This window comes from Dromaius novaehollandiae, chromosome 27 (assembly GCF_036370855.1).
Source record: "Dromaius novaehollandiae isolate bDroNov1 chromosome 27, bDroNov1.hap1, whole genome shotgun sequence".
In the NCBI taxonomy this organism is placed as follows: domain Eukaryota; kingdom Metazoa; phylum Chordata; class Aves; order Casuariiformes; family Dromaiidae; genus Dromaius; species Dromaius novaehollandiae.
Window position 1 is genome coordinate 4,927,844 of NC_088124.1, and position 13,826 is coordinate 4,941,669.

Below are 13,826 nucleotides of genomic sequence, written 5' to 3' on the forward strand. Positions count from 1 at the left end.
ACCTGTCCCCAACAGCCCTGAGATCGACCAGGGAGAAGAGTAGCTTCTATTATTTTGTTTAGGATAGCGTAAGAACTAGTTTGGATAAGGAAGGATAGTTCTTGGACTGCTCACATGGGAGCGAGAGGTAGCTGATTTCCTTCCAGGGTCTCAGAGCTTTGCTGGCTCTGCAGCTTTAGAGGTGGCAGGGCTCCAAAGACAGCCGTGTGCGTGTATTGCTGTGTCTGTGTGTCTGAGAGAAGCTCCAAGCATCTCAACACAGATGGGGCAGTTCCCCCCATCTTTAGGGAAATGTATAATATCTGGTGATTTTTTTCCTAGTTTTAAATGTGGGAAATAGCCTCGGTTTGCTCCAGGCTCAGGTTTATGGGGAACCCAGAATTGGAGTTACGTCCTTGGTTGCCTTATTTACTTATTTAGCTGTACAGAAGATTTCTGCAAACCATCTGAATGACTGGGTGAGCGTGTAGGTGGATGTTTCAGTCAGCCCAGGGCATCCAGAGACGTGGGCTCAGTCCTCTTGGATGCCGCTGCGGTTGGCACCAGCATAGCAGAAAGCGCCGGGCCCGGCTCTGCCCCGTCCCAGCCGCAGCTCCTCTCTCTGCAGCGGCGTTTGACTTGCCCGTGCCCGGGGCGCAGGAGCGGGCCTGAGCGTGGCCAAGTCTGTGATGAACGAGCCGCCTCACCCAGTTCAAAGTTTCCTACGGACCAGGAGCTGCTGTTCAGCTCCTTGGCTGTGGGACGCGGCGACAGGAGGGCTCGACCCTTTGGAGCCCGAGCGCGTACGCGTGGGAAGTGTTCAGGATGGCCGGCGCTCTTAGTTTCAGCCCAGTGAGGAGCATCCTCTGGGGCACAGGAGCAGCACACACACAGTTCTCTCCAGCCATGTGAAGAGATGCTCCACGGGCAGGTCCAGGCACCCCGAGTCTCTCCTCCACGAAGGAGACTCCTTCACAGAAGGCAAGTTTCTGATGCTGCCAAGTGCCATGCCAGGCGGTTGGTGGGAACGCTGGCGGAGGGGTGTGAGCCGAGCGCTACGGGAGACGACGCAGGTCCTCCAGAACAGGCGCTCTGCTGTTGTATGTGTGCGCGTGCAGCACCCAGCACCGTCTCAGCTGAGGCTGGCACAGAGCGGCCCGTGCGGGCCGTGTCATCAGATCAGAACCAGATGAAGAACATCTTCCGTTCCCACTACGGTCACACTTACCTTTTCTGCAGTTGGGAGAGGAAGGGGTCGTGTCAGACAGACACAGGGATGTGTTTTGGGGAGCAGGCTGTGGTGCACGGTAGGCATGAAGCACTCCTGAATCACAGGGTTAGGGGCTTAACCTGCTCTCACAGCAGCTTAAAATAGAATTAACTCTGTTAAAGCATTCCGATAGCAGTGATCTAAAACTGGTGCGAGAGGCAGACTGGGCCTCTCGTGTTTTACACTTCTATTGTAACACCCTCACCTCTGTGCAAAGCAAGAGTGGAGGATCAGCAGTGCAAACACTATGAATAGACTCTTTGCTAATGCAGAGGAATATCTGTAGGCAATTCACTCTAAATTTTATTTGCCTATTTAGAGAGCTGGCCAAATAATGACAACATTTATCTGTAACTGAGGGGCTGAGTCCTAAATTAGTGTGAGCTGGAGAAACTCTGGCAAACAAAGATCTGTGTTCACTTGTGCCTCCGAAGGCTTTAGCCTGACATATTGATCAAGCTCTAGAAAAAAATGTGTGGAAGAAATCCTGGAAGATTTTTTGTGCAGCCAGCTGCAATACAGCTATAAATGCTCCCCTCTTCCTGCAGCTACGCTCAGATGCCTCCACAGCATCTGCGCTCCGGGGCTCTTTACAAGTCTCATTAAGGCTGCTGTCCTTTGGCTCCCAATTATCCTGGACCCTCTCTTAAGTTTTCCTTGGAAATGTCTGCTGTGCTGTAAGATGCAAATGCCATCCCACAAGCTCCCCAGAGGCCTTTACAAGCTAAAGCGCTGAGGCTCTGATTTATTGTCTGTTACTATAAAATATCCTTTATCCGTACAGTGTTCAAAGGGGATGCGTTTGTATTTGTCTCAAGCTGCTCAGTGATCTCTGCCTTAAGCAATGGCCATTTTAAAAAAATTCACCCTGCTGCTGAAAAATCATTGCATTTGACTGTCCTGATCTTGCATGCAAGAACAGAAAAATGGAGAAGTCTGGGGGCGAGAGAGGCCTGTGCCTCTTCTTGCGGAGGGTTTCTCTAGTTTACCCTAGTTCCCGTAGCTCTTGGACCTCGGGTGGGCTCCCGTAACCCTGCTGCATAAAGACCCTGCATGAGCTGATGACTGACGGTTCAGGTCGACACCTGTATCGTAACCAACAGCCTGTTTTTTAATTGCTCTGCAATCTCCAGCTTGGTCGATGATGCTGACGTGGCTGTGCCACATCCCAGTAGAAACCAGGGAGTTCTCACGCTTCGAAACAATATTTAGTGTAACAGGCGCTGTGAAAATAGGCAGGCGGATCTCAGCGTGCAGTAAATCCGCGCTCGCTTGGCTCTTCTGCAGCAGCTGCGGGCCTAGACGGCGAATCTCCCCGGCTCTTGCAGCGCGCTCGGAGCAATTAGCTTTCTCTTTCAAGTATAGGTGTTGGCTGGCAATGGCTGTCAATAAATGAGAGCAGTATGTTATTGAAGAGCTGGTATTTTGCATGCAACATAATCTACTTAATTACCTTGTGTTTAAAAGGGATTTTACAGTTGATTATGCTTTTAAAGCCTAATTATTATTATTATTTTTATTTGTTCGCCTTCATCGTGCCTTTCTGCATGATTACGCTGTTGCTTGGCTGTGTCCAACGTGTGTTTTATGTTGGCAAAAAGCAGCAGAAATACGTTTGCCTCATAGTTAAGAAACTAAGAGAAAAAAATTTTCTTTTCAAAAATGAACTGAATTTTTTTCAAGGATACAGATGTCTTTATGCCTAAAGAAAAACCCTTCAATTCAAGGAAAGGTTTGTGATACAATTAACTGATATTTTTCATATATTTATTTGTTTATCCATCTTATAGTTGGAAAGCAGTCTTGTTTTTCCTCCCCTTTGCTGCTGCCTTACGTTGCTGTGTGTCTTTTTGGGCAGTTGTGTTCCGAGTGCTTTTGTATTGCTCGTGCTGCCTGTCTGCACTGTTCTTACCTTTGGGGCAGTTACTTTGGTTTTCGTTTCGTTTTGTTCCCCCCGTCCCCCGCTGCACCTCTCGGTGCTCCGTGCATGCTTTGGCGCGTTCGGTACGCTCATGGTCTTTTGTTTATTGCAGAGAAACCCCATAATGAAACGTCTTTTCGAAATCACACTGACATGTACAGTGGTGAGTCAACACTGACTTCTGGAGACCTTCACGTCCTAACCCCGTTTTACCTAACCCGACTTACCGCGCTAACTCCGGCAGGGCGCCAGGCGAGGAGCTGACGTCAGCAGCACCTCCTCCAGCCGCGGCACGTTTGTGCTCCTCCTCCTGGTTTGTGATTTATGGTCTGAACTTCACAGGAGCTGTGTGACAAAATCAGCCCAGCAGGAACAAAATCTTAAAATGGTCGAGATTTAAGCTAATTAACTGGACATGCAGAGCTCAGCTCTAGGGGCGTTGGGTTAGTAGAGTCTGAACCGAGTGAAGAAGTCGGTGGGGCTGAAGGGAGGCCAGCCCGTGCCCCGAGAAGAGTTGGTTTGCCTTCAGAAAGGGTCATGATTTAAAGATAACACCCAAGATCTCTCTTTTCTCTGTGCTCAGAAAGAGCATCTATTGTATTTTCAGCTAAACACAGGCAGTGACTAGGAGGAAAAAAGAAGTATTTGGTTTTCTCAAGGGCTCCGCTGCACGGGGAAGCGGAGCAGGGGTGTTTGCATGGGATGCTGGAGGCAGAGCTGTAGCCAAGCGCGTGGAGGCCTCACCAGAGACCACCAAAATGCCCCCGGCGAGGAGAGCGTTAGCACGTCCCCCCCGCAGCCAGCAGCGTTGCCCGTGCCGCGTGAGGCAGGCGCTGCCGGGACGGCCCGGGATGGGATCCTGCTCCGAGCTCCTCGGATCAGCCCGCGGCACGGCGCGTTCCCTCCGGCTTTCCACCCAGAGGAGGTTGGTCTGTGCCCCCGCGCACCGCAGGGCACATTTTCTTCTTCCGCAGAGACTTTTGGGGACAAAGAGCGCTTTTGTCGGCTAAGGAAAGAGTTGGGAGTGCCAGAAAAGGAGGGTGAGACAGGTGAGGGCGTTGGGATTCGGTCCGCAGTGCTCTTTCATGGTGGGCAGCCCGTGTCCCTGCTCCCTGCCTCGGAAACAGGGACGCTGGCACCTCGCCAGCGGTCAGGAGGCAGCTGGAGCCCGCGGGGACCGGGGTCACGTGAAGCCACCGCCGCTCGGTGACAGAAGCACGGCTTTGTTCAGCGCGAAGCGCTGGCCGCCCCAATGACGCGGGGCGGAGGAGCCGAGCCCGTGGCGTTTGCATCTCCGCAGCTGACAGGCCCCCGGGAACGCCGCCTCCCCGCTGTGCCGGGCAAACGGCCCGCGGCGGTGGAGCTGGCACGCGAGCAGCGAGGCCCCGAGGAGCTCAGGGTCTGCCCTAACGTCGCGTTAGCAAACCTCAAGAAAGACGGAATAAAACGCACTGGCAGCACGGGGCCGGATGACCTGAGAAACGGTGACCGTGGGCCCTGGCTCCGCGTCTGCCGGGTCGGAGGCAGCTGGCCGCTTCCCCGGCATTGGGGCGCGGGTGCATTTTGGGGTCCGGCTGGCATGCACGTATCCCGCCGGAAACCCGGAGAAGGAGCCGCAGGGTGACGGACCTCCCGAGGAAGCAGGGGTGTGACAGGATGGGCTGGGCTTAGTCTGAAAACGTTTGTACGAGCGGCTTTGAAAGGGGATCGTGAGCGAAGCTAGCTTCAATGGGGATTACGTAAACTGAAGCAAGGCTCAACGGGAGGCGAGCAGGAGGCGACACCTCCGCTCGTAGGCACGCTGAACACGCGCGGTCTGCAACAGCTTGGAGAGAAAACCCTGCGGAGAGCGCTCCTTACATACGGAGAGCCGCGCACACGCTGTCTGCACTGCAAAGCGGGGGCCTTTGCGCTGCCCGTGCACGGTTTGTGCTTGCAGCGCTCGCAGGCTCGGGAGGGAGAGTCGCTCGGTGGCATCTGTGCGTTTCTCCATCTCCCGCTGTGCATGTTCGTATGGGGAAAAGTGAAGCTACTGGTCAGTCTCCCAGTTAGGAAGATCAGATCTTACCTAGTCTCAAAGATTTCTGCTTGTTTCTGTTCACAGATACACAGAAAAAGCTGCTTTCTATTTGCACTACTTGGAAGCTTAATGTCCCTGGGAAGGTTTTATGTGTTCAGGTGTTTTAGATGAACCATCCAAGACCCCCTCAATGAACTGTGCAAAACTGAGCTACAAATCAGGAACTTCTTAATTATTAATGAACTGGTGAAAAAATTCTTTTGGCTCTTTTTCGATAACCACATGTTTCTGCCCGGCATGGTCTGGCCGCCTTGCGTGGCCTGGGGGACCGACTGCAGCGTCCCAGGTTGTCTCCCCTACGCGGAAGGGCAGTGGGGAAGGCCAGGTTTGCAGAGGTGGAGGCAACAGCAGCAATATATGGGAAGCAGAGTCTATTTTTCAGCAGAAGTAAATATCCGTGGGATTTATTTTTCCAGTGCTGTTCCATCCAAACAGATAAGTGAGACGTTGCTAGCTGACTGACATCTTGCAGCTGTGGGTGCCGCCAATTGGGAGCTGGGATGTTGCATCTGTCTGAGATGCGTTCTGGCTGCTCCCGATTATAAATAGCCAAATACTTCGTAGTAGGGCTACACTAAGGCAGAAGCTTATCAGCTAGGCAGTGTTGTTGTTAGGTCTATTCAACAAGTGCATAGAATACTAATTTATCTTCCTTATTTTTAATTTTCATCATTAATATATGGCTGGTAAAATTTGGCTTGCACTGCTGCTTCTCTCTCCTAGTCCTGCCCCGGGCTCCTGAGCAGACAGGTTCAGCCCAGGAGTGAAACCTGCAGCCCATTCAAACAGGTCGCAAATTGCTGGCTAATAAAAGCCAGTGTTTACTTGTAATATCCTAAACTCTTAATCGCATGAGAAGAGCGACTGCATGAGTCTGGCCAGAGGTGCGGCAGCTGGTCACAAATACTGGCTTCAATTCCAGCTGCTGCTTCTGTCATCCAATTTCGGTGCATTTGCATCGGCTTCGCCAGAAGCAGGCGAACCAGCCCAGGTGTGGCGGTGCGTGGTCCAGCCTACCGCCCCTTGGAGATAAGGCCAAGCTTTGTCTGCCATGGTAATCCATTAATCAAGTAACTGCCTAACGCTCTGACCGGCACCTGCTGACGGCCGCGCGGGGGGTGCGTGGCCAGGCTCCGGCAGCTCCGGAGCCCCTCCAAGGCACGGTTTAACTCCTGTTGGTTTTTCTTCTTTTGAGGGGCCTGCTCACAAGCTTTCCCTGAAGCAGACGGCCACGGACTCCACAAATAGTCTCTGTTCTCTCTCCCCCGTTTCTTTTCAGCCCTTCTCCTGTACCAAACCTCGTGTAGACGCTTCCCCGCACGAGCGGCGGGCGTCCCCAGGAGCAGTGCCCGCGGGCACCAAGCGAAACGCCACGCTGGGCTGCCGTGCCTGCCTGCATCCCGGCCCCTGAGCTCGCGCATCGCTCGGGGCCAGGGCTCGGAGGAGGGCTTGGAGGAGGGCTCAGGCTGCTCCTTGAGCGGACGCATCCCTCCCCGTGAATCGCTGTTTGTAGCGACCCTCTGTCAACCGGGGCCGTTTTGTTCCATTCCCTAATCTCGTAACCTCCGTCTGCTACTGCTGCTTTCAAGCCCATCTCACCTTGTTCTGTCCTCACTGATCTAGTCTAATAACTCCAGCCTTTTTTGCAAGGAGACCCTCGCTGTGTGTATTTGTAGACAGTTGTCTCGTGTCTTCCCCGGTTGCCTCCTGTCAAACTCTCCCGCTCAGTCGTGGTGTTTGTCGCCGTGGCCGCTGCCCGCTCCCTTCTCCAGGCCCGTTTTGGCCCCACCAGCCCGGCAGCTCGCGGCACGCGGGGAAACGGCCCGGCGCTGGCAGAGCCGCAGACGGTGCCGCGGGACCCACCGTCGCCCCCGGTCCCCTCTGCGGCAAGGCGGCTCGCTTGTCGTATTAAACCCTCCCTGTGACCATTTGTCTGTAATTTCTGTCCTTCGTTAAGTGTTTTGTCCATCAGTATTTCCAAGTCTCATTTGATTTCAGCCGATTTCTTTTCCACCCGGACCGTACCGCGCGCTTTGCTAGAGGCCCAGGTAGGTAAAGGAGGTCCAGCCCCACGCGCCGTCCCCGCAGCCCGGCTCCCTTTGCCAGCCCTCTCTTCTCTTTCACCTTTTGTATTTCCTGCCTGCCAAAAATCCTCTCTGTTCCCAGTTTCTTACTTTAAAAATCTTCATTGTGCCCCTCTCTGCTCCCCAGGGACTTTTCCGAGTGGATTCACTTTCCTGCCTCCAGCTGCGAGCTCGTGCGGGAACCCGACAGCTTGCTCCCGAAAGCCGTGCGCATTCCTGGCCCTGGCTGGGCCTCCCTGTTGCTGTGGAGGGTTTAAAAGCACTGTATTTTTTTGTTTTTCTTTCCTGCTGATTGCAGCCCGAGGGATTACGGAAACAACGCCCAGCTTCATGTATCCGTACGGGACGTCAAGCAGCCAGATGGTGCTCCGGGGGGTGGACCTGCTGCTGGAGTGCATCGCTTCAGGCGTGTAGGTACCGCGGCGCGGGCGGTCGCCAGCGCCCCAAAGGGATGGCCTGGCACCTGGGCTTTTGCACACCAAGATGCTGAATCGCTGAGATAACCTCTGCTTAGCAATGGGAGCATCCTCTTCCTTTTCCTTTAACCGATGTTAATTATACTCTCATAACCTACTTGGAGGATGAGAGCCTAAGAGCTTGCAAGCAAGCAGGAAAGCTGAGTTTTGCAGCAGGGTTCAGAGAAGCAAGTTATCTTTTCCCTGCTGGCAAAATCTATGGATAGCTCCACAATGATTTATCCTTAGAGGTGTTTGCACATCTCCTAGGTGCTCCTTGCAGTGCTGCATGAACGGTGGGCGATGGCCCTTGAGGTCTGTGGGCCTGCAGAGGTGCCCTGGGCAGGGGGCAGCGGCTGGCTGCTGGGCGTGCGCTGCGAGAGGCTGGCGATGTTCAGGGTCCTGGATTAGGGGCTGTGGTAGGAGCGCGGGAGGGTGTCCCGGCTATTCAGTCAGTCCTTCTCCCTGGGTTTGAATGGTTCTCGGTGCCTGAATAGATGCTGTTCTCTTGTGAATGTCTCTCTCGTCTTGCAAGGGCATTTATTTCCTCCCCTCTCCTTAGACCAGCGCCAGACATCATGTGGTACAAGAAAGGAGGAGAGCTCCCAGCAGGCAAAACCAAGCTGGAAAACTTTAACAAGGCCCTTCGCATCTCCAACGTCTCGGAGGAGGACTCGGGGGAGTATTTCTGCTTGGCTTCGAACAAGATGGGCAGCATCCGCCACACAATCTCAGTGAGAGTGAAGGGTACCTCATCTTTACCTTGCCGTCTTTTTTACTTTTTTAACCGAAGGTGAGGCAGCATGCATGGGAAGGACGGCTCCGAGTTGTTTCAGGCTGTCTCAAAGGGAAGGGCATGGGCTTTCTGCATGAGCTGGGTGCTTTTATATCCAGCAATATTTGCTTCTTGTCCAAACAGACCTGAAAGCGGTCGGAGCCATTGGCCTCAGCTGGTGTAATTCAGTAGTGCTCCGCTGGTATGAGCAGTTGCATTTGCGTGCAAAGCGGGAGGATCAAGGCCAAAGAGTGGGGAGGAAGAGGACTCGCCAGCAGACAGTCTCTACTTCTGTCATTCAGCACAGCCGCGCTAGTTTGCGGGCGTACGAGGGCAGGCAGTGAAAGCACTTTTACACAAGCAAACTCCCTCCCACCTCTGTAAGCGTTTGGCAGGGGATGCTTTGCAGGATTGGCCTACAGACCTATCAGGGGAGAGGAGATTATGGAGGAGCTGGTGATGCTACATTTCTAACTGGTACACTTATGTATTTTAAAGCTGCTCCGTATTGGTTGGATGAACCACAAAACCTAATTTTGGCCCCTGGGGAGGATGGCAGACTGGTTTGTCGCGCCAATGGAAACCCGAAGCCTACAATACAGTGGCTGGTGAACGGCGAGCCCGTGGAAGGTAAGCGGGGACGGCCTTCCCTGGGCTGCGCTGCCCCGGACACCTACACGTTGCCTCTCCCAGCTACCCACCGTGCAGCCAGGAAGGAGGAACAAGTTGAAAGCAAAGGGAACACTATCACTGGCGGAACGCCACAAATTCTTGCTCCAACACCTTGCAAACAAATGTTAAAAAAAAAAAAGTACATATTTGTGGGAAAGGTCTGCACCTTCTTTGTGACAAAGTAGCCAAGGATTTAGCGTCTGAATGTGAGAGCCAGAGCTGTTGTGGGGTGCCAGGCACCCCGCTGACCTGTGTGCGCTGTGTCCAGGCATTGCAGCGCATAAACCACCTGCTTGTTTGAGATGAGGCCAGCTGAACCAGTCCTTTGTACTCAGGACAGGTCATGTGTGCTCATCTGTTTTAGCTAGGCTGAGATAGAAAGATGTGTAATAGAATTTAGAGCCTGGTAAATTTTAATTTCCTACTAAAGTGTCGTCTTTGTCTCTTGTGTTTTCAAGCTTCTCCCCCCAACCCGAGCCGTGAAGTGGCTGGAGACACCATCGTATTTCGAGATACCCAGATAGGCAGCAGTGCCGTGTACCAATGCAACGCTTCCAACGAGCACGGCTACCTTCTCGCCAACGCCTTCGTCAGCGTCCTGGGTAAGTACCTGCTGCGACCGGTGACCCTGAGCTGTGGACTCTGCACGTGGATAGAGAAGGAGCCCTCTCAAAGGCCGGCCGGCCCAGAAGTGACCGTAAGAAGCCAGTAAGCACTCAGTTCATGAGATGCTTTTGGCTGCAGAACAGTGGCTCCTACCTTTACTCCTATGTAAGACGAACATCTCAAGTATACTCAAGTTTTCCTTGCAAGCTTTCCCTATTTGCTTTTCTGTTTGTTGTTAGCTATTCTGAGACCAATGTACACAGCTATGTGACCTATGCATTGGGCTTTGGATCAAAATCCATTGTCATATCCCTGCAAAGCCTGCAATAGACCCTCTGCTACCGCAGACTTAAAAGGTCACACGTACAAAGCCCAGCAAGGGAGAGCACATACTGTTGGTGCTAAGACGTAAGTTGTTTCATGTACTGAGGCTAGAAAGGGAAAGGGATGAAAAAGAATGGAGAAGCTGTACAAAGTCTTGAACAGGGTGAGCAAAGAACACTGATCGGAAAGAAAAAGGGAGGGTGGATGAAAAGACTGAAAGTGGAATATTATTCTAGGTACTGGTTTATTTTATTTTTCAGCGACTGTGATTTTTGATTGCAGATGTGCCGCCACGGATACTAGCCCCTCGCAATCAGCTGATCAAAGTCATTCAGTACAACAGGACCCGGCTCGACTGCCCCTTCTTTGGCTCCCCGATCCCCACGCTCAGATGGTAAGAACAGCAGCACTTCTGCCCACTGCAGGGGGGCAGGACGGTGCCGTTGCCTGCGGTTTCTTCCCTTACAAATAGTACTTTGTATTGTTGTGAGGTTTAAGAATGGCCAGGGAAACACTCTGGATGGAGGAAACTACAAGGCACACGAAAACGGGAGCCTGGAAATGAACATGGCTCGGAAAGAGGACCAGGGCATCTACACTTGTGTCGCTACCAACATCCTGGGTAAAGCAGAGGCCCAGGTTCGCTTGGAGGTCAAAGGTAGGATCACTTAGCTCTCTAGATCAAGAGACTCTTGCCTGTTTTGAAAGTTACAGCATGAAAAAAAATCACTTACGTTAAGGGAGGGTTAATTGTGCACGCTACCACTCTGTCAAAAGGACGGGCACTACACACTTTGGAGCTTGGAATATAGAAAATGTCAGCGTTTCCCTTTGTGCTTTCATGGATTTTAATGTTGAAAACAAGGCTGGATACTGAAGCTATAGAAGGGCTTATTGTGGGTATTGAGGGTGTTTATTAATATGAGTATTGAGCTGTGAGATGCCATAAGCATTGCAAAAAGAAATACAAGGTGTACATCAGGATTAACTGATGGCAATAAAACATGTTCTGAAGCAAGTTTCTACTGGGCCTTCCCTTTCCAACAAACTTCTTTTGCTGACTCAGATAACCTGGGTATTTTTATATGGTCAGCATGAACTAAAGGTTTGTTAAATAGACTAACTTATCTGCAAACTTCTGTATCAGAGACAATTGACTACAGGGAGCTGGACAAGCTTCTATCATTTAATGCACATGTTTGTCTGTTCCAAGTCATCCTGCTCTGCTCAATCCTGGTTGAGTTCCCCAGCTTAGACCCTACAGTCTGGTATCTAATGCTTCCTTTTTGACTACGCAGATCCAACTAGGATTGTGAGAGGACCAGAAGATCAAGTGGTGAAGAGGGGCTCCATGCCTCGCCTGCACTGTCGTATAAAGCATGACCCTACGTTGAAACTCACAGTCACCTGGCTGAAAGATGATGCACCGCTTTATATTGGAAACAGGTATGTGCGTAACGGTTTCATACATCTTGTCTTTCCCAAACTCCTAGAACTTCTTACTTCCCCTCTGCTGAACTTCTCAGGAGTCACCAGGGATAATTTAGACAAGTATAGAGTTCCCATCTAGGCAACATTTGTTGTTCTTGCTACTTTTAATGTTAGCTCCTTTGTACAGAGACTGACTCGCAGTTTCTTAGCAGTAAATCGAGACTTTGAGCTCAGGCTTTATTTGCAAATATTTTAGAACATCTTGATAAAATAGATGGGTTAATAACAAACTACTTCAAAATTAAAGTTTATCTGCTGTGAGGGGTACAGTTGTAATTTCCTTTCTATAGTCTGACTCTCTTCTCATGAAATGAGATTTGATCATGGGACACAAGCAAGTCCAAAGTCAGACTGTTTTCCTAAAAGTGTGATTATTTCCAGATAGATACCACAGCAGATTCTCTGGTTCTGTAGGAAATGAGATTTCCAGGAATAACTCAATGCATCTTTGGCTGATAAAATCTTCAGCCCAGAGATGTATTCTCATTCTGTTTGAGCTTTTTTTTTTGGTGTATTTTATCAGAGAACAGTTAGACTCAAATCCTGCTGGCTAATGCTGTTATGCAGAGCTATGCAATTAATGGTTTTTTTCCCTTTAAGGATGAAGAAAGAAGATGATGGTCTGACAATATACGGTGTGGCTGAAAAGGACCAAGGCGACTACACCTGTATAGCTAGCACTGAATTGGACAAGGATTCTGCTAAAGCTTACCTAACTGTACTAGGTAACTGTTCTTCCAGTTTACTGACACAGAACTAAGTGCTTTGGTTTTAATGCAGCAGACTGACTTTAGTACCAAGGTCAGATTGTGAAAGGGTGATTTGTGATCACAGAATTGTCCTCTAAAGCAGGGATGCTCAGTGAGATGCTGGCAGAGCAACTGTCCAGCTTCTACAGGACTCAGCAAGACATGCTGCCTAATCCCAAACTCACTCAAACACTGGGATTGGATTTGAGCCTAAGGAAATTTGCATTTGCGACAAAAACCAAGTAGCTATTACAGATAGTTACAGTGTCCAAATGTGAATGTTGAAGTTCTGTGACAACAGTGCTACATTTGCAGTTGAATTTAATTGAATTTCTAGATGCTGAGCAACAGCTGAAAAGCAGAGGGTAAGCCAGCCAGTCCTAGCCTTGCGGGCTCCCCCTTCTCAGTGTAAGGAGCAACAAACCTAAATGAATATGGGGAATGGGTTTTATGCACACTGTCAAATCTACTCTCAGAGCACAGGCTTATCCATCCCTGCTCTCAGCCATCTGAAATCTTGTTGAAGTGATCCCATTCGCAAAAATGGCCCGTTCTGTCAGTGATGTTGGCTTAGATCCACAATGCCCCACCAAAGTAGAAGTGCAATATGAATCCTTTGTCCCTAATAATTTGACTGGACTTGATTTCTTTCCCTTCCTTTTCCCTTAATAGCTAATTAACTGTATAGCAGGCTGATGTTTCCCCTCTGCTGTGTATAAGAAATATGAAGAAAGGTGTGGAGAGAATTCCTGGGGGGGGGTCTTGGGGGAAGGATGTACTGACACTGGTCCCCAAGCAGAATCAGTTCCTTCTGAAATCTGTAACTGTGTGTGTGTGTAGCTTTATGTTTATATTCCAGGTGCTCCTTTGACCCCCCAAGCTTGATGACTTAACTAACACCATTAACAACCAATGTCTTACCTTGCAGCAATCCCTGCTAACCGTTTGAGAGACTTACCTAAAGGTAATCAGCACTAATTCATTTGGTTTATTTTAATTTATTTTGTAAATTGATTTTGTTTTGCCTTGCCAACAACTCCAACAGAAAATCTAGGTGTAGCAGTTGGAAAAGCTGGGAGCTGATGCTTCCAAGTCCTGTCCAAGTTGTCCTTGAAAGCCAATCCAGATGGCCACAGGTAGAAAAGTCCTGTGACACACTGTTTCGTGTGCACAGTGCTGACTCTTGAGTGCAAGAATCACCTTACCCATGCCTGGAAATGGTGAGCCCTGATGGTAGGAAAAAAATGAAACGTTGAATCTCTTCACCCTTACCTGGAAAGAAGGGGTTACTCTTACTGTTATTGCATGAACTGGGTCTATAGGAGCACATAGTTTGTGACAAGATAAAGAAACCAGAGTTGAGCCCAGAGCATTTTTAACCAAGTATGTATCTTTATTTAGGTTTTCTGTCCTTCTTGTT

The 13,826-nt window shown here is 50.4% G+C and overlaps 1 protein-coding gene across 3 annotated transcripts in view; it reads left to right on the forward strand.

Moving 5' to 3' along the window:
- Positions 1-13,826, forward strand: part of NFASC (neurofascin) — a 92,605-nt gene that overhangs the window by 36,428 nt on the left and 42,351 nt on the right. For 2 of the 3 annotated variants that reach the window (XM_064497928.1, XM_064497929.1), the window contains 9 exons: positions 7,633-7,744; positions 8,352-8,536; positions 9,063-9,194; positions 9,695-9,838; positions 10,449-10,560; positions 10,658-10,824; positions 11,465-11,612; positions 12,258-12,382; positions 13,335-13,370. In XM_064497928.1, the coding sequence (XP_064353998.1) occupies positions 7,633-7,744; positions 8,352-8,536; positions 9,063-9,194; positions 9,695-9,838; positions 10,449-10,560; positions 10,658-10,824; positions 11,465-11,612; positions 12,258-12,382; positions 13,335-13,370 (1,161 nt within the window). The remainder of the gene's footprint in view (positions 1-7,632; positions 7,745-8,351; positions 8,537-9,062; positions 9,195-9,694; positions 9,839-10,448; positions 10,561-10,657; positions 10,825-11,464; positions 11,613-12,257; positions 12,383-13,334; positions 13,371-13,826) is intronic. The other variant, XM_064497930.1, reaches the window with a different exon arrangement.